The sequence below is a fragment of the Oncorhynchus kisutch genome, linkage group LG23 (genome assembly GCF_002021735.2).
Source record: "Oncorhynchus kisutch isolate 150728-3 linkage group LG23, Okis_V2, whole genome shotgun sequence".
In the NCBI taxonomy this organism is placed as follows: Eukaryota; Metazoa; Chordata; class Actinopteri; order Salmoniformes; family Salmonidae; genus Oncorhynchus; species Oncorhynchus kisutch.
Window position 1 is genome coordinate 45,182,488 of NC_034196.2, and position 26,319 is coordinate 45,208,806.

A 26,319-nucleotide genomic window follows, 5' to 3' on the forward strand; every position below is an offset into this window, starting at 1 on the left:
AATACATTTGATTTGATTTGAGTTAGCTGGGCCTATTCTACCACAGACCTCAGTCAGTTAGCTGGGCCTATTCTACCACAGACCCCAGTCAGTTAGCTGGGCCCATTCTACAACAGACCTCAGTCAGTTAGCTGGGCCTATACAACCACAGACCTCAGTCAGTTAGCTGGGCCTATTCGACCACAGACCTGTCAGTCAGTTAGCTGGGCCTATTCTACCACAGACCTGTCAGTCAGTCAGCTGGGCCTATTCTACCACAGACCCCAGTCAGTCAGCTGGGCCTATTCTACCACAGACCCCAGTCAGTTAGCTGGGCCTATTCTACCACAGACCTGTTAGTTAGCTGGGCCTATTCTACCACAGACCTGTTAGTTAGCTGGGCCTATTCTACCACAGACCTCAGTTAGCTGGGCCTATTCTACCACAGGCCTCAGTCAGTTAGCTGGGTCTATTCTACCACAGACCTGTTAGTTAGCTGGGCCTATTCTACCACAGACCTGTCAGTTATCTGGGCCTATTCTACCAAAGACCTGTTAATTAGCTGGGCCTATTCTACCACATACCTGTTAGTTAGCTGGGCCTATTCTACCACAGACCTGTTAGTTAGCTGTGCCTATTCTACCACAGACCTGTCAGTTAGCTGGGCCTATTCTACCACAGACCTGTTAGTTAGCTGGGCCTATTCTACCACAGACCTGTTAGTTAGCTGGGCCTATTCTACCACAGACCTCCGTTAGCTGGGCCTATTCTACCACAGACCTGTTAGTTAGCTGGGCCTATTCTACCACAGACCTCAGTCAGTTAGCTGGGCCTATTCTACCACAGACCTGTTAGTTAGCTGGGCCTATTCTACCACAGACCTGTCAGTCAGTTAGCTGGGCCTATTCTACCACAGACCTGTTAGTTAGCTGGACCTATTCTACCACAGACCTGTTAGTTAGCTGGGCCTATTCTACCACAGACCTGTTAGTTAGCTGGGCCTATTCTACCACAGACCTCAGTTAGCTGGGCCTATTCTACCACAGACCTGTTAGTTAGCTGGGCCTATTCTACCACAGACCTCAGTTAGCTGGGCCTATTCTACCACAGACCTGTTAGTTAGCTGGGCCTATTCTACCACAGACCTGTTAGTTAGCTGGGCCTATTCTACCACAGACCTGTTAGTTAGCTGGGCCTATTCTACCACAGACCTCAGTTAGCTGGGCCTATTCTACCACAGGCTTCAGTCAGTTAGCTGGGTCTATTCTACCACAGACCTGTTAGTTAGCTGGGCCTATTCTACCAAAGACCTGTTAATTAGCTGGGCCTATTCTACCACATACCTGTTAGTTAGCTGGGCCTATTCTACCACAGACCTGTTAGTTAGCTGGGCCTATTCTACCACAGACCTGTCAGTCAGTTATCTGGGCCTATTCTACCACAGACCTCAGTTAGTCAGCTGGGCCTATTCTACCACAGACCTCAGTCAGTTAGCTGGGCCTATTCTACCACAGACCTCAGTCAGTTAGCTGGGCCTATTCTACCACAGACCTGTCAGTCAGTTAGCTGGGCCTATTCTACCACAGACCTCAGTCAGTTAGCTGGGCCTATTCTACCACAGACCTGTCAGTCAGTTGGCTGGGCCTGTTCTACCACAGACCTGTCAGTCAGTTAGCTGGGCCTATTCTACCACAGACCTGTCAGTCAGTCAGCTGGGCCTATTCTACCACATACCTCAGTCAGTTAGCTGGGCCTGTTCTACCTCAGACCTCAGTCAGTTAGCCTGGTTCCTCTCTAGGTTTCTTCCTAGGTTTTGGCCTTTCTAGGGAGTTTTTCCTAGCCACCGTGCTTCTACACCTGCATTGCTTGCTGTTTGGGGTTTTAGGCTGGGTTTCTGTACAGCACTTTGAGATATCAGCTGATGTACGAAGGGCTATATAAATACATTTTATTTTATTTGAGTTAGCTGGGCCTATTCTACCACAGACCTCAGTCAATTAGCTGGGCCTATACAACCACAGACCTCAGTCAGTTAGCTGGGCCTATTCGACCACAGACCTGTCAGTCAGTTAGCTGGGCCTATTCTACCACAGACCTGTCAGTTAGCTGGGCCTATTCTACCACAGACCTCAGTCAGTTAGCTGGGTCTATTCTACCACAGACCTGTTAGTTAGCTGGGCCTATTCTACCACAGACCTGTTAGTTAGCTGGGCCTATTCTACCACAGACCTGTTAGTTAGCTGGGCCTATTCTACCACAGACCTGTTAGTTAGCTGGCCTATTCTACCACATACCTGTTAGTTAGCTGGGCCTATTCTACCACAGACCTGTTAGTTAGCTGGGCCTATTCTACCACAGACCTGTCAGTTAGCTGGGCCTATTCTACCACAGACCTCAGTCAGTCAGCTGGGCCTATACCACCACAGACCCCAGTCAGTTAGCTGGGCCTATTCCACCACCGACCTCAGTCAGTTAGCTGGGCCTATTCTACCACAGACCTAAGTCAGTCAGTTAGCTGGGCCTGTTCTACCACAGACCTCAGTCAGTTAGCTGGGCCTATTCTACCACAGACCTGTCAGTCAGTTAGCTGGGCCTATTCTACCACAGACCTGTCAGTCAGTTAGCTGGGCCTATACTACCACAGACCTCAGTCAGTTAGCTGGGCCTATTCTACCACATACCTCAGTCAGTTAGCTGGGCCTATTCTACCACAGACCTCAGTCAGTTAGCCTGGTTCCTCTCTAGGTTTCTTCCTAGGTTTTGGCCTTTCTAGGGAGTTTTTCCTAGCCACCGTGCTTCTACACCTGCATTGCGTGCTGTTTGGGGTTTTAGGCTGGGTTTCTGTACAGCACTTTGATATATCAGCTGATGTACGAAGGGCTATATAAATACATTTGATTTGATTTGAGTTAGCTGGGCCTATTCTACCACAGACCTCAGTCAGTTAGCTGGGCCTATTCTACCACAGACCCCAGTCAGTTAGCTGGGCCCATTCTACAACAGACCTCAGTCAGTTAGCTGGGCCTATACAACCACAGACCTCAGTCAGTTAGCTGGGCCTATTCGACCACAGACCTGTCAGTCAGTTAGCTGGGCCTATTCTACCACAGACCTGTCAGTCAGTCAGCTGGGCCTATTCTACCACAGACCCCAGTCAGTCAGCTGGGCCTATTCTACCACAGACCCCAGTCAGTTAGCTGGGCCTATTCTACCACAGACATGTTAGTTAGCTGGGCCTATTCTACCACAGACCTCAGTTAGCTGGGCCTATTCTACCACAAACCTGTTAGTTAGCTGGGACTATTCTACCACAGACCTCAGTTAGCTGGGCCTATTCTACCACAGACCTGTTAGTTAGCTGGGCCTATTCTACCACAGACCTGTTAGTTAGCTGGGCCTATTCGACCACAGACCTGTTAGTTAGCTGGGCCTATTCTACCACAGACCTCAGTTAGCTGGGCCTATTCTACCACAGACCTGTTAGTTAGCTGGGCCTATTCTACCACAGACCTGTTAGTTAGCTGGGCCTATTCTACCACAGACCTGTTAGTTAGCTGGGCCTATTCTACCACAGACCTCAGTTAGCTGGGCCTATTCTACCACAGGCCTCAGTCAGTTAGCTGGGTCTATTCTACCACAGACCTGTTAGTTAGCTGGGCCTATTCTACCACAGACCTGTCAGTTAGCTGGGCCTATTCTACCAAAGACCTGTTAATTAGCTGGGCCTATTCTACCACATACCTGTTAGTTAGCTGGGCCTATTCTACCACAGACCTGTTAGTTAGCTGTGCCTATTCTACCACAGACCTGTCAGTTAGCTGGGCCTATTCTACCACAGACCTGTTAGTTAGCTGGGCCTATTCTACCACAGACCTGTTAGTTAGCTGGGCCTATTCTACCACAGACCTCCGTTAGCTGGGCCTATTCTACCACAGACCTGTTAGTTAGCTGGGCCTATTCTACCACAGACCTCAGTCAGTTAGCTGGGCCTATTCTACCACAGACCTGTTAGTTAGCTGGGCCTATTCTACCACAGACCTGTCAGTCAGTTAGCTGGGCCTATTCTACCACAGACCTGTTAGTTAGCTGGACCTATTCTACCACAGACCTGTTAGTTAGCTGGGCCTATTCTACCACAGACCTGTTAGTTAGCTGGGCCTATTCTACCACAGACCTCAGTTAGCTGGGCCTATTCTACCACAGACCTGTTAGTTAGCTGGGCCTATTCTACCACAGACCTCAGTTAGCTGGGCCTATTCTACCACAGACCTGTTAGTTAGCTGGGCCTATTCTACCACAGACCTGTTAGTTAGCTGGGCCTATTCTACCACAGACCTGTTAGTTAGCTGGGCCTATTCTACCACAGACCTCAGTTAGCTGGGCCTATTCTACCACAGGCTTCAGTCAGTTAGCTGGGTCTATTCTACCACAGACCTGTTAGTTAGCTGGGCCTATTCTACCAAAGACCTGTTAATTAGCTGGGCCTATTCTACCACATACCTGTTAGTTAGCTGGGCCTATTCTACCACAGACCTGTTAGTTAGCTGGGCCTATTCTACCACAGACCTGTCAGTTAGCTGGGCCTATTCTACCACAGACCTGTTAGTTAGCTGGGCCTATTCTACCACAGACCTGTTAGTTAGCTGGGCCTATTCTACCACAGACCTCAGTTAGCTGGGCCTATTCTACCACAGACCTGTTAGTTAGCTGGGCCTATTCTACCACAGACCTGTTAGTTAGCTGGGCCTATTCTACCACAGACCTCAGTTAGCCGGGCCTATTCTACCACAGACCTGTTAGTTAGCTGGGCCTATTCTACCACAGACCTCAGTTAGCTGGGCCTATTCTACCACAGACCTGTTAGTTAGCTGGGCCTATTCTACCACAGACCTGTTAGTTAGCTGGGCCTATTCTACCACAGACCTGTTAGTTAGCTGGGCCTATTCTACCACAGACCTCAGTTAGCTGGGCCTATTCTACCACAGGCTTCAGTCAGTTAGCTGGGTCTATTCTACCACAGACCTGTTAGTTAGCTGGGCCTATTCTACCACAGACCTGTCAGTTAGCTGGGCCTATTCTACCAAAGACCTGTTAATTAGCTGGGCCTATTCTACCACATACCTGTTAGTTAGCTGGGCCTATTCTACCACAGACCTGTTAGTTAGCTGGGCCTATTCTACCACAGACCTGTCAGTTAGCTGGGCCTATTCTACCACAGACCTGTTAGTTAGCTGGGCCTATTCTACCACAGACCTGTTAGTTAGCTGGGCCTATTCTACCACAGACCTCAGTTAGCTGGGCCTATTCTACCACAGACCTGTTAGTTAGCTGGGCCTATTCTACCACAGACCTCAGTCAGTTAGCTGGGCCTATTCTACCACAGACCTGTTAGTTAGCTGGGCCTATTCTACCACAGACCTGTCAGTCAGTTAGCTGGGCCTATTCTACCACAGACCTCAGTTAGCTGGGCCTATTCTACCACAGACCTCAGTCAGTTAGCTGGGCCTATTCTACCACAGACCTGTTAGTTAGCTGGACCTATTCTACCACAGACCTGTTAGTTAGCTGGGCCTATTCTACCACAGACCTGTTAGTTAGCTGGGCCTATTCTACCACAGACCTGTCAGTCAGTTAGCTGGGCCTATTCTACCACAGACCTGTCAGTCAGTTAGCTGGGCCTATACTACCACAGACCTCAGTCAGTTAGCTGGGCCTATTCTACCACATACCTCAGTCAGTTAGCTGGGCCTATTCTACCACAGACCTCAGTCAGTTAGCCTGGTTCCTCTCTAGGTTTCTTCCTAGGTTTTGGCCTTTCTAGGGAGTTTTTCCTAGCCACCGTGCTTCTACACCTGCATTGCGTGCTGTTTGGGGTTTTAGGCTGGGTTTCTGTACAGCACTTTGATATATCAGCTGATGTACGAAGGGCTATATAAATACATTTGATTTGATTTGAGTTAGCTGGGCCTATTCTACCACAGACCTCAGTCAGTTAGCTGGGCCTATTCTACCACAGACCCCAGTCAGTTAGCTGGGCCCATTCTACAACAGACCTCAGTCAGTTAGCTGGGCCTATACAACCACAGACCTCAGTCAGTTAGCTGGGCCTATTCGACCACAGACCTGTCAGTCAGTTAGCTGGGCCTATTCTACCACAGACCTGTCAGTCAGTCAGCTGGGCCTATTCTACCACAGACCCCAGTCAGTCAGCTGGGCCTATTCTACCACAGACCCCAGTCAGTTAGCTGGGCCTATTCTACCACAGACATGTTAGTTAGCTGGGCCTATTCTACCACAGACATGTTAGTTAGCTGGGCCTATTCTACCACAGACCTCAGTTAGCTGGGCCTATTCTACCACAAACCTGTTAGTTAGCTGGGACTATTCTACCACAGACCTCAGTTAGCTGGGCCTATTCTACCACAGACCTGTTAGTTAGCTGGGCCTATTCTACCACAGACCTGTTAGTTAGCTGGGCCTATTCGACCACAGACCTGTTAGTTAGCTGGGCCTATTCTACCACAGACCTCAGTTAGCTGGGCCTATTCTACCACAGACCTGTTAGTTAGCTGGGCCTATTCTACCACAGACCTGTTAGTTAGCTGGGCCTATTCTACCACAGACCTGTTAGTTAGCTGGGCCTATTCTACCACAGACCTCAGTTAGCTGGGCCTATTCTACCACAGGCCTCAGTCAGTTAGCTGGGTCTATTCTACCACAGACCTGTTAGTTAGCTGGGCCTATTCTACCACAGACCTGTCAGTTAGCTGGGCCTATTCTACCAAAGACCTGTTAATTAGCTGGGCCTATTCTACCACATACCTGTTAGTTAGCTGGGCCTATTCTACCACAGACCTGTTAGTTAGCTGGGCCTATTCTACCACAGACCTGTCAGTTAGCTGGGCCTATTCTACCACAGACCTGTTAGTTAGCTGGGCCTATTCTACCACAGACCTGTTAGTTAGCTGGGCCTATTCTACCACAGACCTCAGTTAGCTGGGCCTATTCTACCACAGACCTGTTAGTTAGCTGGGCCTATTCTACCACAGACCTCAGTCAGTTAGCTGGGCCTATTCTACCACAGACCTGTTAGTTAGCTGGGCCTATTCTACCACAGACCTGTCAGTCAGTTAGCTGGGCCTATTCTACCACAGACCTGTTAGTTAGCTGGACCTATTCTACCACAGACCTGTTAGTTAGCTGGGCCTATTCTACCACAGACCTGTTAGTTAGCTGGGCCTATTCTACCACAGACCTCAGTTAGCTGGGCCTATTCTACCACAGACCTGTTAGTTAGCTGGGCCTATTCTACCACAGACCTCAGTTAGCTGGGCCTATTCTACCACAGACCTGTTAGTTAGCTGGGCCTATTCTACCACAGACCTGTTAGTTAGCTGGGCCTATTCTACCACAGACCTGTTAGTTAGCTGGGCCTATTCTACCACAGACCTCAGTTAGCTGGGCCTATTCTACCACAGGCTTCAGTCAGTTAGCTGGGTCTATTCTACCACAGACCTGTTAGTTAGCTGGGCCTATTCTACCACAGACCTGTCAGTTAGCTGGGCCTATTCTACCAAAGACCTGTTAATTAGCTGGGCCTATTCTACCACATACCTGTTAGTTAGCTGGGCCTATTCTACCACAGACCTGTTAGTTAGCTGGGCCTATTCTACCACAGACCTGTCAGTTAGCTGGGCCTATTCTACCACAGACCTGTTAGTTAGCTGGGCCTATTCTACCACAGACCTGTTAGTTAGCTGGGCCTATTCTACCACAGACCTCAGTTAGCTGGGCCTATTCTACCACAGACCTGTTAGTTAGCTGGGCCTATTCTACCACAGACCTCAGTCAGTTAGCTGGGCCTATTCTACCACAGACCTGTTAGTTAGCTGGGCCTATTCTACCACAGACCTGTCAGTCAGTTAGCTGGGCCTATTCTACCACAGACCTCAGTTAGCTGGGCCTATTCTACCACAGACCTCAGTCAGTTAGCTGGGCCTATTCTACCACAGACCTGTTAGTTAGCTGGACCTATTCTACCACAGACCTGTTAGTTAGCTGGGCCTATTCTACCACAGACCTGTTAGTTAGCTGGGCCTATTCTACCACAGACCTCAGTTAGCTGGGCCTATTCTACCACAGACCTGTTAGTTAGCTGGGCCTATTCTACCACAGACCTCAGTTAGCTGGGCCTATTCTACCACAGACCTGTTAGTTAGCTGGGCCTATTCTACCACAGACCTCAGTTAGCGGGCCTATTCTACCACAGACCTGTTAGTTAGCTGGGCCTGTGTTTTTGCCCTGCTTGCGTGAGCCCATCTGTGCATCCAGAAAATGCACCCTACTCCCTACCATGACCCTGCTCAAAACTAGTGCACTATGTAACGAATAGGGTTCCATTTCAGCCCCAGCCTCTGTGTCTGTCCTACACCATGTCCCCTATAGGAGGCACTAGAGAAGCAGACGCTCCATGCCCAGGGGCTGTCAGAGAAGCTGTGGCTATCTGAGAGACAGTTGGAGGATCTAGAGGTGGACAAGGAGACACGGGACAAGAAGAGATCAGAGCTCAGCGACACGGTCTTCAGACTGGAGACTGAGGTACAGTACTGTTCACTGTTACACCCACCTTGGGGTGGCAGGTAGCCTAGTGGTTAGAGTGTAGAGGTTGCAGGGTAGCCTAGTGGTTAGAGTGTAGAGGCGGCAGGGTAGCCTAGTGGTTAGAGTGTAGAGGCGGCAGGGTAGCCTAGTGGTTAGAGCGTTGGACTAGTAACCGGAAGGGTGCAAGTTCAAACCCCCGAGCTGACAAGGTACAAATCTGTCATTCTGCCCCTGAACAAGGCAGTTAACCCACTGTTCCTAGGCTGTCATTGAAAATAAGAATTTGTTCTTAACTGACTTGCCTGGTTAAATAAAGGTAAAATAAATAAATAATGTAGCTACAAGGGTTGGGGGGTCAATCCTTACTCAATTCCCTTTCAAATTCCAGGGCAGTATTTAAAGTCAGAGATAATTCAATTCCAATGTTAGGTCAATTCTAAGAATTGTATTCCCAATTCAATATTAACCCCAACAATTCCACAAATTCCAATTTTAATTAAATTCACTGAGGCTTTCAGGCAAAATATAGCAATTTGATTGAAATGTAATATGATTGAAATGATATGAAATGAAATGTAATATGCAAAAAATGTAATATTAATTGAAATGTAATATTAATTGAAATGTAATATTAATTGAAATGTAATATTAATTGAAATGTAATATTAATTGAAATGTAATATTAATTGAAATGTAATATGTGTTTATTTCAAATGCAGTTACAGGAAAAAATATACTTTAAATAACAAATTAAATTATCAGATTTAAATTTAAATAACAAATTTAAATAACAATAAACTTGCTATAGAATAAAACAAGTTGAAATGATTTGAAAACAAATCTTGCAGTCAATTTGTTATTTAAATTTGTTATTTAAATTTGTTATTTAAATTTGTTATTTAAATTTGTTATTTAAATTTGTTATTTAAATTTAAATCTGTTAATTTAATTTGTTATTTAAAGTGTATTTTTTTCCTTTAAATGCATTTGAAATAAACACATATTACATTTCAATTAAATTCCAAAGGATGTATTTTACAATGTCAATTACGATTCCATTACTTGAAAATTGTTGAAATTCTAATTGAATTCAATGTAAATTCTCCACTTTTTAAATTTATTTTATTTATCTTGAATTGGAATTGACCAATTAGCTGCCAAGGTTTCAAATAGTTCTATCCACTGTACTGACACCAGGGGCGGAGGATTTAGAATCAGGAGAAAAACAGCATTTCAGGAAAATCATTTTGGGAAAGTATATAAAGTATGTAAAGGCGTGTGTATGGATGGGTACAGGATGGGTACAAGATGGGTACAGGATGGGTACAAGATGGGTATAGGATGGGTACAAGATGGGTACAAGATGGGTACAGGATGGGTACAAGATGGGTACAAGATGGGTACAGGATGGGTACAAGATGGGTACAGGATGGGTACAAGATGGGTACAGGATGGGTACAAGATGGTTACAGGATGGGTACAAGATGGGTACAGGATGGGTACAAGATGGGTACAGGATGGGTACAGGATGGGTAGAGGATGGGTACAAGATGGGTACAAGATGAGTACAAGATGAGTACAAGATGGGTACAAGATGGGTACAGGATGGGTAGAGGATGGGTACAGGATGGGTAGAGGATGGGTACAAGATGGGTACAAGATGAGTACAAGATGGGTACAAGATGGGTACAGGATGGGTAGAGGATGGGTACAGGATGGGTAGAGGATGGGTACAAGATGGGTACAAGATGAGTACAAGATGAGTACAAGATGGGTACAAGATGGGTACAGGATGGGTAGAGGATGGGTACAGGATGGGTACAGGATGGGTACAGGATGGGTAGAGGATGGGTACAAGATGGGTACAAGATGGGTACAAGATGGGTACAGGATGGGTAGAGGATGGGTACAGGATGGGTACAGGATGGGTACAGGATGGGTAGAAGATGGGTACAGGATGGGTAGAGGATGGGTACAGGATGGGTACAGGATGGGTAGAGGATGGGTACAGGATGGGTACAGGATGGGTACAGGATGGGTACAGGATGGGTACAGGATGGGTAGAGGATGGGTACAGGATGGGTACAGGATGGGTAGAGGATGGGTACAGGATTGGGTAGAGATGGTAGAGGATGGTTACAGGATGGGTACAGGATGGGTAGAGGATGGGTAGAGGATGGGTACAGGATGGGTACAGGATGGGTACAGGATGGGTAGAGGATGGGTAGAGGATGGGTACAGGATGGGTAGAGGATGGGTACAGGATGGGTACAGGATGGGTAGAGGATGGGTAGAGGATGGGTACAGGATGGGTACAGGATGGGTAGAGGATGGGTAGAGGATGGGTACAGGATGGGTAGAGGATGGGTAGAGGATGGGTACAGGATGGGTAGAGGATGGGTACAGGATGGGTACAGGATGGGTAGAGGATGGGTACAGGATGGGTACAGGATGGGTAGAGGATAGGTACAGGATGGGTACAGGATGGGTACAGGATGGGTAGAGGATGGGTAGAGGATGGGTACAGGATGGGTACAGGATGGGTAGAGGATGGGTACAGGATGGTACAGGATGGGTAGAGGATGGGTACAGGATGGGTACAGGATGGGTACAGGATGGGTAGAGGATGGGTACAGGATGGGTAGAGGATGGGTACAGGATGGGTACAGGATGGGTACAGGATGGGTAGAGGATGGGTACAGGATGGGTACAGGATGGGTAGAGGATGTGTACAGGATGGGTAGAGGATGGGTAGAGGATGGGTACAGGATGGGTAGAGGATGGGTACAGGATGGGTACAGGATGGGTAGAGGATGGGTAGAGGATGGGTACAGGATGGGTACAGGATGGGTAGAGGATGGGTAGAGGATGGGTACAGGATGGGTAGAGGATGGGTACAGGATGGGTAGAGGATGGGTAGAGGATGGGTACAGGATGGGTACAGGATGGGTACAGGATGGGTAGAGGATGGGTAGAGGATGGGTACAGGATGGGTAGAGGATGGGTACAGGATGGGTACAGGATGGGTAGAGGATGGGTACAGGATGGGTACAGGATGGGTAGAGGATGGGTACAGGATGGGTACAGGATGGGTAGAGGATGGGTACAGGATGGGTACAGGATGGGTACAGGATGGGTAGAGGATGGGTACAGGATGGGTACAGGATGGGTACAGGATGGGTACAATATTTTTTTATTTCTTTTATCTTTTATTTAACTAGTTAAGTCAGTTAAGAACAAATTCTTATTTTCAATGACAGCTTAGGAACAGTGGGTTAACTGCCTTGTTCAGGGGCAGAACGACAGATTTTCACCTTGTCAGTTTGGGGATTTGAACTTGCAACCTTTCGGTTACCCTCTAACCACTAGGCTACCCTGCCGCCCCAATATGGGTACATTATGGGTAGAGGATGGGTACAGGATGGGTAGAAGATGGGTACAGTTTATATGTGTGACATTCTGGTCTCTCCCTCCACAGCTAGAAGAGGCTCTACAGAAAGCCACCCAGGCGACAGCAGAGCTCAGTCTGCAACAGAAGCTACAGGATGACGCCCTGCTGAGGGTAGAGGAGATGGAGGAGAGTTTACTGGAGAGGGGTCAGGAGCTGCAGATAGCCCAACAGACTGTCAGCCGCCTACAGGGACAGGTACAATACTGACCAAGGCCTTACAGCTAGGGTTAGGGTTAGTGGGTAGGGGGTTAGGGAGTTAGGGTTAGTGGGTTAGGGGGTTAGAGGGTTAGGGTTAGTGGGTTAGGGGGTTAGGGTTAGTGGGTTAGAGGGTTAGGGTGGAGGAGCTGGATTCAGAGAGCCCAGCAGACTGTGATCAGCCTCCAGGGACAGGTAGATAAGGACATAGGCCTTACAAGGTCTGACAGCGTTGGCGTAGATATACCATATATATATATATATAGACTATAGTCAAACACCAATAAACAACTTGTGTTTGAAATCGACTTTTGAAAGTAATTTCTCCTTAAGTCGACATCCATGTGTTTACAGCAATCGTGTCACCTACTTGACCCAAACTGTAAAATGTGTGTCCATTATGTGGTTTTCTGTATGTGTTGTCAGGTAGCTGGTAGATAACTGTATGTGTTGTCAGGTAAGCTGATAGATAACTGTATGTGTTGTCAGGTAATCTGATAGATAACTGTATGTGTTGTCAGGTAAACTGATAGATAACTGTATTTGTTGTCAGGTAAACTGATAGATAACTGTATGTGTTGTCAGGTAATCTGGTAGATAACTTATGGGTTGTCAGGTGTCAGGTAAGCTGATAGATGACTGTATGTGTTGTCAGGTGTCAGGTAAGCTGATAGATAACTGTATGTGTTGTCAGGTAAGCTGATAGATAACTGTATGTGTTGTCAGGTGAGCTGATAGATAACTGTATGTGTTGTCAGGTGAGCTGATAGATAACTGTATGTGTTGTCAGGTAGCTGGTAGATAACTGTATGTGTTGCCAGGTAAGCTGGTAGATAACTGTATGTGTTGTCAGGTGAGCTGATAGATAACTGTATGTGTTGTCAGGTAATCTGATAGATAACTGTATGTGTTGTCAGGTAATCTGATAGATAACTGCATGTGTTGTCAGGTAAACTGATAGATAACTGTATGTGTTGTCAGGTAATCTGGTAGATAACTTATGGGTTGTCAGGTAAGCTGATAGATGACTGTATGTGTTGTCAGGTGTCAGGTAAGCTGATAGATAACTGTATGTGTTGTCAGGTAGGCTGATAGATAACTGTATGTGTTGTCAGGTGTCAGGTAAGCTGATAGATAACTGTATGTGTTGTCAGGTCAGCTGATAGATAACTGTATGTGTTGTCAGGTAATCTGGTAGATAATTTATGGGTTGTCAGGTAAGCTGATAGATAACTGTATGTGTTGTCAGGTGTCAGGTAAGCTGATAGATAACTGTATGTGTTGTCAGGTGTCAGGTAAGCTGATAGATAACTGTATGTGTTGTCAGGTAGGCTGATAGATAACTGTATGTGTTGTCAGGTGTCAGGTAAGCTGATAGTTAACTGTATGTGTTGTCAGGTAAGCTGATAGATAACTGTATGTGTTGTCAGGTAATCTGGTAGATAATTTATGGGTTGTCAGGTAAGCTGATAGATGACTGTATGTGTTGTCAGGTGTCAGGTAAGCTGATAGATGACTGTATGTGTTGTCAGGTGTCAGGTGAGCTGATAGATAAATGTATGTGTTGTCAGGTGAGCTGGTAGATGACTGTATGTGTTGTCAGGTAAGCTGATAGATAACTGTATGTGTTGTCAGGTGAGCTGATAGATAACTGTATGTGTTGTCAGGTGAGCCGGTAGATAACTGTATGTGTTGTCAGGTAATCTGATAGATAACCGTATGTGTTGTCAGGTAATCTGATAGATAACTGTATGTGTTGTCAGGTAATCTGATAGATAACTGTATGTGTTGTCAGGTGTCAGGTGAGCTGATAGATAACCGTATGTGTTGTCAGGTAATCTGATAGATAACTGTATGTGTTGTCAGGTAATCTGATAGATAACTGTATGTGTTGTCAGGTGAGCTGATAGATAACTGTATGTGTTGTCAGGTGAGCTGATAGATAACTGTATGTGTTGTCAGGTGAGCTGATAGATAACTGTATGTGTTGTCAGGTAATCTGATAGATAACTGTATGTGTTGTCAGGTGAGCTGATAGATAACGGTATGTGTTGTCAGGTAATCTGATAGATAACTGTATGTGTTGTCAGGTGTCAGGTGAGCTGATAGATAACTGTATGTGTTGTCAGGTGTCCGATAAGCTGATAGATAAGGAGCGTTCCCTGGAAGAGGAGATCCAGCTGAGAGAGAGAGTTCAGCTGCAGTGGAAGCAGGCAGAGAGGAGCGTAGAGGACCTGACCATGGAGCTACAGACTGCTGCACAGACCAAGGAAGACCTGGTCAAGCAACTCAAACAGGCTCAGGTTGGTACACAGTGCCCTGTTTACACCTGGTTCTAACATGTGTCCTTTGTCCTGATCTTTGTCCACATTCTGATTGTGCCCACATTTGTAGACAGGTGTAGACGATTAAAAATTGCAATGTGATCTGACCACAGCACAGCAAAGACAGGCCCTAGTTTAGATACCATCTAGACAACATACCATCCCAGTACAACCATAAGACTACAGTTCACACTAAACATAAATACACAGGCAAGTCAGTTGAGCTCATGTCATTCTGGGTTAATGAAGTATTACTTATGCAAATCCCTTAATTCAATCTATGTGTTCCTAATCTTAATCTAATCTTCACTGTTTAATCTCATTAGAAGATGCTTTTTAGAAGAGCGGAGAGCGAGAGAGTAGACTGTATGAAGATATACTGCAGATATAGAGACAGTAGACTGTATGAAGATGTACTGTAGATATAGAGACCGTAGACTGTATGAACTGTGAGCGATATCCTGCAGATATAGAGACAATAGACTGTATGAACTGTGGGAGATATACTGCAGATATAGAGACAGTAGACTGTATTAACTGTGAGAGATATATTGTAGATATAGAGACCGTAGACTGTATGAACTGTGGGAGAGATACTGTAGATATAGAGACCGTAGACTGTATGAACTGTGAGCGATATACTGCAGATATAGAGACAATAGACTGTATGAACTGTGGGAGATATACTGCAGATATAGAGACAGTAGACTGTATGAACTGTGAGAGATATATTGTAGATATAGAGACCGTAGACTGTATGAACTGTGGGAGAGATACTGTAGATATAGAGACCGTAGACTGTATGAACTGTGGGAGAGATACTGTAGATATAGAGACAGTAGAGAAAAAGGCTACAGATAAATGTACTCACATGTACAAACTTCTGCGTCAACTTTCTCTTTGGAGTCAATGCATGACTGTATGAACTGTGGGAGAGATACTGTAGATATAGAGACCGTAGACTGTATGAACTGTGGGAGAGATACTGTAGATATAGAGACCGTAGACTGTATGAACTGTGGGAGAGATACTGTAGATATAGAGACCGTAGACTGTATGAACTGTGGGAGAGATACTGTAGATATAGAGACCGTAGACTGTGTGAACTGTGGGAGAGATACTGTAGATATAGAGACAGTAGACTGTATGAACTGTGGGGGAGATACTGTAGATCTTGAGACCGTAGACTGTATGAACTGTGGGAGAGATACTGTAGATATAGAGACCGTAGACTGTATGAACTGTGGGAGAGATACTGTAGATACAGAGACCGTAGACTGTATGAACTGTGGGAGAGATACTGTAGATATAGAGACCGTAGACTGTATGAACTGTGGGAGAGATACTGTAGATATAGAGACAGTAGAGAAAAAGGCTACAGATAAATGTACTCACATGTACAAACTTCTGCGTCAACTTTCTCTTTGGAGTCAATGCAGGGTTATTGTAAAAGCACTTTATGAATGATTGGTTGATGCGTTTCTCCAGGAGAAACTGTTAGATCTTGAGAGCGACCTGGAGGAGATGCAGGACAGTGAACAGAGATGGGCCAGCAAGAACAAGAGAGCCATCGAACAGGTCTGTCTGTCTGTCTGTATATCTGTCTGTACCTGGTCCTCTCACCCCTGACCCCAACACTCCTTACTGTTGTAATGTGTTCGCTTTCAATACGCCACAAATCACTTTCACACGAGCATCTACTTGCTCCTCTTACCCTCATCTACTTGCTCCTCTTACCCTCATCTACTTGCTCCTCTTACCCTCATCTACTTGCTCATCTTACCCTCATCTACTTGCTCCTCTTACCCTCATCTACTTGCTCCTCTTACCCTCATCTACTTGCTCCTCTTACCCTCATCTACTTGCTCCTCTTACCCTCATCTACTTGCTCCTCTTACCCTCATCTACTTGCTCCTCTTACCCTCATCTACTTGCTCCTCTTACCCTCATCTACTTGCTCCTCTTACCCTCATCTACTTGCTCCTCTTACCCTCATCTACTTGCTCCTCTTAACCTCATCTACTTGCTCCTCTTACCCTCATCTACTTGCTCCTCTTACCCTCATCTACTTGCTCCTCTTACCCTCATCTACTTGCTCCTCTTAACCTCATCTACTTGCTCCTCTTACCCTCATCTACTTGCTCCTCTTACCCTCATCTACTTGCTCCTCTTACCCTCAACTACTTGCTCCTCTTACCCTCATCTACCTGCTCCTCTTACCCTCATCTACTTGCTCCTCTTAACCTCATCTACTTGCTCCTCTTACCCTCATCTACTTGCTCCTCTTACCCTCATCTACTTGCTCCTCTTAACCTCATCTACTTGCTCCTCTTATCCTCATCTACTTACTTCCTTGAATGATCCCTGGCCAGAACTAATTCTATCCTGAAATCCATCTACAGAGGAAGACAAGGTTGTTTAAAGGTGTGTTGTAGTGTGTACCTTAAAAAAAAGGTCTCCTTTAAACAATGTCTCCTTGGGGTTGGGAAGATTCCAAGGCCCTCGATTGGAGGATTTACTGTATGCAAAAAAATAACATTCTTAAAAGGCGTGTTTGTGGGATGTTTGTTGTCTTAAAAGGCATGTTTGTGGGATGTTTGTTGTCTTAAAAGGCGTGTTTGTGGGATGTTTGTTGTCTTAAAAGGCATGTTTGTGAGATGTTTGTTGTCTTAGAAGGCGTGTTTGTGGGATGTTTGTTGTCTTAAAAGGCGTGTTTGTGGGATGTTTGTTGTCTTAAAAGGCGTGTTTGTGGGATGTTTGTTGTCTTAAAAGGCGTGTTTGTGGGATGTTTGTTGTCTTAAAAGGCATGTTTGTGAGATGTTTGTTGTCTTAGAAGGCGTGTTTGTGGGATGTTTGTTGTCTTAAAAGGCGTGTTTGTGGGATGTTTGTTGTCTTAAAAGGCGTGTTTGTGGGATGTTTGTTGTCTTAAAAGGCGTGTTTGTGGGATGTTTGTTGTCTTAAAAGGCGTGTTTGTGGGATGTTTGTTGTCTTAAAAGGCATGTTTGTGAGATGTTTGTTGTCTTAGAAGGCGTGTTTGTGGGATGTTTGTTGTCTTAAAAGGCGTGTTTGTGGGATGTTTGTTGTCTTAAAAGGCGTGTTTGTGGGATGTTTGTTGTCTTAAAAGGCGTGTTTGTGGGATGTTTGTTGTCTTAAACGGCGTGTTTGTGGGATGTTTGTTGTGTTCTTTCCAGACGGAACAGCTCCAGCTGAAGCTGATCCAGCAGAAAGATGTGAATGAGCAGCTGGACAGTGAGAAGAGCATCCTGGAGAGACAGGTACTACCTACCAGTGGGGTTTTCACTGGGAACAGTTTTAACCTACAGGGGTTTTCATGTCATTCTGTGATGTATGTATGTGATATTGCGTCACTACTCGTTCTTTCAACGTTGCCCTTTCATCATGAACATACAATGCTATAAAAAAAAGACATTAAAACCGTGTCATCTGTGTATACATGTAAAGGTGTAGTATGTATGGGTGTAATTGTTGTGTCTGTGATGAATGATGGAGCAATGGCAGCATGCTTTGTGTCTTGTGGAAGCCACGAGTCAAAGTGAAAACCTCGGTGCTCTGTATATATCCAGCTGCGGGACCTGCGTGTGGAGGTGGAGAATCTCCAACACACCAGAGTTCATGAGGATGTCGTCACTAAGACGGAGAGCCGGGCCAAGGAGCTGGAGAACGCTCTGAGGGTGGAGGAGAGGAACAAGGTGGTGATGAACAACACCATCAGTAAACTGGAGAGGAAGAACAACGAACTGTCTGATCAGCTGGAGGAGGAACACAAGATGGCCAAGGAGCAGAAGGACCTGGTAGGGCACATGCACTAACAACACCACTCCACTTGGGGGCAGTAAAGAGACTTGTGGAATGGTTCATTCCACTTGGGGGTAGTTAAGAGACTTGTAAAATGGTTCACTCCACTTGGGGGTGGTAAAGATACTTGTGGAATGGTTCACTCCACTTGGGGGTGGTAAAGAGACTTGTGGAATGGTTCACTCCACTTGGGGGTGGTAAAGAGACTTGTGGAATGGTTCACTCCACTTGGGGGTGGTAAAGAGACTTTTGGAATGGTTCACTCCACTTGGGGGTAGTAAAGAGACTTGTGGAATGGTTCACTCCACTTGGGGGTGGTAAAGAGACTTGTGGAATGGTTCACTCCACTTGGGGGTAGTAAAGAGACTTGTGGAATGGTTCATTCCACTTGGGGGTGGTAAAGAGACTTGTGGAATGGTTCACTCCACTTGGGGGTGGTAAAGAGACTTTTGGAATGGTTCACTCCACTTGGGGGTAGTAAAGAGACTTGTGGAATGGTTCATTCCACTTGGGGGTGGTAAAGAGACTTGTGGAATGGTTCACTCCACTTGGGGGTAGTAAAGAGACTTGTGGAATGGTTCACTCCACTTGAGGGTGGTAAAGAGACTTGTGGAATGGTTCACTCCACTTGGGGGTGGTAAAGAGACTTGTGGAATGGTTCACTCCACTTGGGGGTAGTAAAGAGACTTGTGGAATGGTTCACTCCACTTGGGGGTGGTAAAGAGACTTGTGGAATGGTTCACTCCACTTGGGGGTGGTAAAGAGACTTGTGGAATGGTTCACTCCACTTGGGGGTGGTAAAGAGACTTGTGGAATGGTTCACTCCACTTGGGGGTGGTAAAGAGACTTTTGGAATGGTTCACTCCACTTGGGGGTAGTAAAGAGACTTGTGGAATGGTTCACTCCACTTGGGGGTAGTAAAGAGACTTGTGGAATGGTTCACTCCACTTGGGGGTAGTAAAGAGACTTGTGGAATGGTTCACTCCACTTGGGGGTAGTAAAGAGACTTGTGGAATGGTTACCATGTGTGGGAGTGTATTGTGATTGACCACATTGGGAACACTTTACTTAAAGCCTTCATGTATAATGCAGTATTATGCAATTATAATGCATGAGAAGACTTGTCGTAGGCATGTATGAATCCCTTAAACTATATAATTATCATCTTATAATGATCCTGACTTATTATGACCCCCTCATCAGATGTCCCAGAGGATGCGTTCCCTGAAGCGTCAGCTGAACGAGGCAGAGGAGGAGTCCAGTCGTAGAGACGCTCAGTACCGCCACACCCAGAGAGAACTGACAGAGGAGAGAGAGACCTCCAACAGACTACAGAAACAGCTCCTGGACCAGCACCTCCAACTCAAGTACCTGGTTTAGAAATAAAGGTTCAATGAATGATAGAGAGGGAGACAGGGAGGCAGAGAGACAGAGAGAGAGAGAGAGAGAGAGAGAGAGACAAAGAGGCAGAGAGAGAGAGACAGAGAGAGAGAGGCAGAGACAGAGGCAGAGAGAGAGAGAGAGAGAGAGAGAGAGAGAGAGAGAGAGAGAGACAGAGAGAGAGAGAGAGAGAGACAGAGAGAGAGAGAGAGAGAGAGGCAGAGAGAGAGAGGTCTGAAAGGATTGCTTTGTGTAATCAATATAGGGAACTTTCTACTTAATAGGGAATGGGGGGGATACCTAGTCAGCTGTCCAGCTCAATGTATTCAACTGAAATGTGTCTTCCACATTTAAGCCAACCCCTCTAAATCAGAGAGGTGCCACCAACTAGCCTATCAGAAGGCAAGCCGAAGCATAATTCTACACACATCCTTTCAGAACTACAGGTCTGTTTACAGATTAGGGGCTACGGGTCAAATCAGGATGAATAAATCGAGAGAGAGAGACAGAGACAGCGAGAGAGCGAGAGTGTGAGCGAGCGCAAGAGAGAGAGAGAGAGCGAGCACAAGAGAGAGAGAGAGAGAGAGAGCACAAGAGAGAGAGAGAGCACGAGCACAAGAGAGAGAGAGCACAAGAGAGAGTAATCGCAAGAGAGAGAGAGAGAGAGAGGGCAAAAGAGAGAGAGAGAGAGCGCAAGAGAGAGAGAGAGCGATCGCGAGAGAGAGAGGGCAAGAGAGAGAGAGGGCAAAAGAGAGAGAGAGAGCGATCACAAGAGAGAGAGAGAGAGAGAGAGGGCAAAAGAGAGAGAGAGAGAGCAAGAGAGAGAGTGATATACCGTTGAGTGATATACTGTTAGAAGTGCGGGACACAAAGTAACACTCTCCTTTGCCTTGTAGACGTAAGGAGTCCACCATGGCGATGAGACAGACTCTGGAAGATCTACGTCTGGACCTTAGTGTGGATGAGGAGGACCAGACCCCTCCAGTACCCACGGCCTCCAAGGCCTGAGACACCCTTCCTGGGACAGTATTACAGCATAGCACCAGCCATACTAGCCTTACTCATAATGCCTTTGTCCTAGATTCAATCCGGCCTGCATAAGATCCATGTCATAGCGCGATTGACATTTATAGGCCATTTCCCATTGATCCGGCATATGCAGCATTCAACGTGAATGTGGGTCTCAGCGAATGGTGGGAACGTTGCCTTTAAAATGTGCATAAATGGGACAAAATGAGATGGGATTGAATCTAGGCCATTATTGATAAAGGTACCATTCATACCACCAATACAGGACGTACAGTGAACATATAGCAGCATCCTGTCAGCCAATCAAATCAGCACCCGCGTGTTTGATTTTCAGGTTCAGCCAATCAAATCAGCACCCGCGTGTTTGAATTTCAGGTTCAGCCAATCAAATCAGCACCCGCGTGTTTGATTTTCAGGTTCAGCCAATCAAATCAGCACCCGCGTGTTTGATTTTCAGGTTTAGCCAATCAAATCAGCACCCGCGTGTTTGATTTTCAGGTTCAGCCAATCAAATCAGCACCCGCGTGTTTGATTTTCAGGTTTAGCCAATCAAATCAGCACCCGCGTGTTTGATTTTCAGGTTTAGCCAATCAAATCAGCACCCGCGTGTTTGATTTTCAGGTTTAGCCAATCAAATCAGGTTCAAAAAATTACTGTAGCAACGTTTTTATATTTTTTATTAAATCTTTTTTTTCTTTTTATCTGTAAAATGTAAACCAGGTTGTCTTTACTTCCATCAGGCTGCGTTTCCCAAACTCAGTCCTCTGGACCCCAAATGGGGTGCACATTGAGGTTTTCACACTACACAGCTGGTTTAAATGATCTAAGCTTTAAATCAGCCATGTATTCGGACCCCCTTTGGGGTCCCGAGGTCAGAGTTTGTGAAACCCTGCTATAAGGGAGTTTATTTGGTAAACTCCTGGACAAGATTTTTTTTAAATGTAAGTTAAAATCCTATGGGCTTGTATGTTTCCTGATTCATTACTAGTGCCTTAACAGAGATAATCAATTGGAAAATAAAAAACATTTTATTAAATCAATTGTGTCAAATATGACTAACAATAAAAATAGACATAGGATTTGGGGATTATGTAATGTTAGAGGGATTTGGGCAATATTGTCTGCAAATTACCAAAGCAAATCTGTTGCAAAATGTAGTTTTAATAGTTTGTTAGAAGCATTATACATTAATTTCCACTTATGTTATATCTACATGTTATTGGGTATTACTGTGTTGCACTGTAGAGGGGGAAAGGGGCTGTATTTTCACACCCATTGAGCAGAATGTGGAAGTGTCTTCCTTTTACGATGCTTGACGGACAGACAGCCTGAATGAGTGAAGTTGGTGGGACCATTTACCAGTATACTGCACTGTCTACAACACTTGTTACTTCAACCCTGAGCTAAACATGGGTGAGCAGAACATGGGTGAGCAAAACCTGGGCGAGCAGAACCTGGGCAAGCAGAACCTGGGCGAGCAGAACCTGGGCGAGCAAAACCTGGGCGAGCAAAACCTGGGCGAGCAGAACCTGGGCGAGCAGAACCTGGGCGAGCAAAACCTGGGCGAGCAAAACCTGGGCGAGCAGAACCTGGGCGAGCAGAACCTGGGCGAGCAGAACCTGGGCGAGCAGGACCTGGGCGAGCAAAACCTGGGTGAGCAGAACCTGGGTGAGCAGAACCTAGGTGAGCAGAACCTGGGTGAGCAGAACCTGGATGAGCAGAACCTGGATGAGCAGACCCTGGGAGTGAGTGAGGACCCAAGACAAATGTTTCACAGAAGAGGAAAGAGACCATGTTATTCTCGCGTTGGGGAATCTAAAAGGGAATCTATTCTGTCTGCATTGTGGGAAGCTGCTAGATATGCATCTTACCTGATGGATATGAATGACTTGCTGTCCTGCTGTTTTACATGATAGAACATGGAGACCTGCGACTGTGTACTGTCTTACTGGCATAAACCTACGTTAAACATGCATTAGACAGGACAGGACAGGTGGAATCACTAACAGACACTACTCAGGCTCCTCCATCACTGAGGTGGAATCACTAACAGACACTGTGTACTCAGGCTCCTCCCTCACTGAGGTGGAATCACTAACAGACACTGTGTACTCAGGCTCCTCCCTCACTGAGGTGGAATCACTAACAGACACTGTGTACTCAGGCTCCTCCCTCACTGAGGTGGAATCACTAACAGACACTGTGTACTCAGGCTCCTCCCTCACTGAGGTGGAATCACTAACAGACACTGTGTACTCAGGCTCCTCCATCACTGAGCAGGTAGGGGTGAGGATCTCGTGTGTATTGTGATGGTATTTTATATTTTGATAACAAGATGTTTTCTGGGCGTTTTTCTGGTTGTATAGAGCTCCACTCTATTGGGTCACTGTCAGGGGAAACGTACAGTATTTCGGTTGGCAAAATGTTCCTTTTCTCCTTTCTTCTTCGCTGGCAAAACCAAATAAAAGGGGACGCAGTGTTATTGAGACCCTGTTTTTTTCTATAATCTACTATAGGCCTATATATTAAAACGATAGAGAGCAATAGTAATGGCGTCTTTTTGAGGGCGCTAAAGGAGGCTAACTCCACCTTGGCTTGTTTGACAAATTAATGTTTTTTTTGTTGTTGTTGGTTGTTTGTTGGTTTGGGATATTAAATGGTCAAAATAAGGCATGTGGTAAACACAGACTTGGGTGATTTTATACGTTTTGTTCTGTGAGATAATCTTCGTCAGCTAACATCACTTTTTTTGTGAATTTTGAAGCATTTCTGTACTCAAAACAAGTGAAAAGCTACCGATGTGCTAACATGTGAAAACAAATAAATAATGAAACTACACGTCAGGTTGCCTTTGACGTCGCCAACGAAGCGAGCGCTCGAAGCTCGAGAACTCCTAACACTTGGCTGTTGTAGTTCCATTTCTGACAGCTAGCGACTCTTTAGCAACGGACTCATTTTGATTCATAAAGGTCATGTTAACCGACTGATTGTGGTGTTAAACGGGGAAATAAGGTTTGAGGTTATTTCACCCATAGGAATGTCTGCACGATCCAGATGTAGAAACTAACATCATTACCTTTTTTTTTCATATGGCTTCGAGCTAGCGAGTTCTGTAAGTGATATTATTGTCACGTGACTGCAGACGTCACGTGACTTCAGACTTCACACTTCACGTGACTTCAGACTTCACGTGACTTCAGACTTCACGTGACTTCACGTGACTTCAGACTTCACGTGACTTTCAGACTTCACGTGACTTTCAGACTTCACGTGACTTTCAGACTTCACGTGACTTTCAGACTTCACGTGACTTCAGACTTCACGTGACTTTCAGACTTCACGTGACTTTCAGACTTCACGTGACTTTCAGACTTCACGTGACTTTCAGACTTCACGTGACTTCAGACGTCACATGCTAAAGGTGCTGGTATTTATTCTCCTTTTCTGATGTTTTTATCTGCCTATGAAAATCTGCAACTATGAATGTTAAATATTAAATACTTTTTGTTTTAATGTTTCTGTGTTCCTTTCTTTGATATATATTCTATATTTGATGGACTGAAAATATATGTTTTAAACTTGTGACAGTGTGACAGAGGTCTGCGATAATCCAAAGTTAGTGTACCTCATATCATAGGTGTGTGCTTATTTTAACGTTGACTACACTAATGATGGCAGTGTGCGATTGTTCAAATCTCTGACATGAATAACGACTTCCTGTCAGCTTATTTACATGTTCTAATTGGTAGTAAAAGCAGACAGACGTGTGTGTGTGTGTGTGTCTGTTTGTGAGTGTGTGTGTGTGTGTCTGTTTGTGAGTGTGTGTGTGCGTCTGTGTGTGTGTGGTGACATATTGTGTGTGTGTGCGGTGACATATTGCAGCGGTGAACCTCCCTGACAAAGAGGAAGATTTAATTGAACACTGTCCAGATGGGAGCGTAGAGAGGTATGGGAGGAGAGGAGTACAGTAGCTCACAACACACACACACACACACACACACACAGGAGCTGTCATAGAGAGGTATGGGAGGAGAGGAGTACAGTAACGCACAACACACACACACACACAGAAGCTGTCATAGAGAGGTATGGGAGGAGAGGAGTACAGTAGAGCACAACACACACACACACACACAGGAGCTGTCATAGAGAGGTATGGGAAGAGAGGAGTACAGTAGCGCACAGCACAACACACACACACACACACACACACAGAGGAGCTGTCATAGAGAGGTATGGGAGGAGAGGAGTACAGTAACGCACAACACACACACACACACACACACAGGAGCTGTCATAGAGAGGTATGGGAGGAGAGGAGTACAGTAGAGCACAACACACACACACACACACAGGAGCTGTCATAGAGAGGTATGGGAGGAGAGGAGTACAGTAACGCACAACACACACACACACACACACACACACAGGAGCTGTCATAGAGAGGTATGGGAAGAGAGGAGTACAGTAGAGCACAACACACACGCACACACAAACAGGAGCTGTCATAGAGAGGTATGGGAGGAGGGGAGTACAGTAACGCACAACACACACACACACACACAGATGCGGGCACAACACACACACACACACAAACAGAAGCTGTCATGAATAGAAGAAGTACAGTAATATGGAACACAGACAGACACATTAAAACGCTCCTCTGGACCAGATGACAGGGCATTAATAAAGACATGAATATTCATGACCTAACTGTTGTTGTTGTGTGTCTCCTTGTCTCAGAATGTGGTCTGATTAGCATTTAAGCCCAAGGGCAACAAGCTCTTACAGTGCAGAATACGACATTTGTCCAAAAAAGGTCACATTTTGAAGGTTAATTTTAGGCATTAATTCCGAATGGTTAAGGTTTGGGATTAAACAATTGAATACGCAACTCTAGGATAGAACACGCGACCCTGGGATTGAACACGCGACTCTGGGATTGAACACGCGACTTTGGGATTGAACACGCGACTCTGGGATTGAACACACGACCCCGGGATTGAACACGCGACCCCGGGATTGAACACGCGACCCCGGGATTGCACACGCGACTCTGGGATTGAACACGCGAAGGTAAGGTAAGGGTTAATGGTTAAGGTAAGGGTTAATGGTTGAGGTAAGGGTTAATGGTTGAGGTAAGGGTTAATGGTTGAGGTAAGGGTTAATGGTTGAGGTAAGGGTTAATGGTTAAGGTAAGGGTTAATGGTTAAGGTAAGGGTTAATGTAAGGGTTAATGGTTAAGGTAAGGGTTAATGGTTGAGGTAAGGGTTAATAGTTGAGGTAAGGGTTAATGGTTGAGGTAAGGGTTAATGGTTGAGGTAAGGGTTAATGGTTAAGGTAAGGGTTAATGGTTAAGGTAAGGGTTAATGGTTAAGGTAAGGGTTAATGGTTAAGGTAAGGGTTAATGGTTAAGGTAAGGGTTAATGGATAAGGTAAGAGGAATACCTATGTAAGAATGCTGTTCATTGACTACAGCTCAGCATTTAACACCATAGTACGCGCCAAACTCATCATTAAGCTCAAGACCCTAGGTCCTGGACTTTC

General features: G+C 45.7%; 1 protein-coding gene across 2 annotated transcripts in view; it reads left to right on the forward strand.

Moving 5' to 3' along the window:
* Positions 1-24,285, forward strand: part of LOC109884257 (cingulin-like protein 1) — a 117,814-nt gene extending 93,529 nt beyond the window's left edge. For both annotated transcript variants that reach the window (XM_031802990.1, XM_031802991.1), the window contains 8 exons: positions 8,425-8,577; positions 12,056-12,223; positions 14,353-14,526; positions 16,036-16,125; positions 17,739-17,822; positions 18,132-18,359; positions 19,567-19,730; positions 20,640-24,285. In XM_031802990.1, coding sequence (XP_031658850.1) covers positions 8,425-8,577; positions 12,056-12,223; positions 14,353-14,526; positions 16,036-16,125; positions 17,739-17,822; positions 18,132-18,359; positions 19,567-19,730; positions 20,640-20,751 — 1,173 coding nt within the window. In that variant the 3' untranslated portion in view covers positions 20,752-24,285. The remainder of the gene's footprint in view (positions 1-8,424; positions 8,578-12,055; positions 12,224-14,352; positions 14,527-16,035; positions 16,126-17,738; positions 17,823-18,131; positions 18,360-19,566; positions 19,731-20,639) is intronic.
* Positions 24,286-26,319: the final 2,034 nt, after the last annotated feature.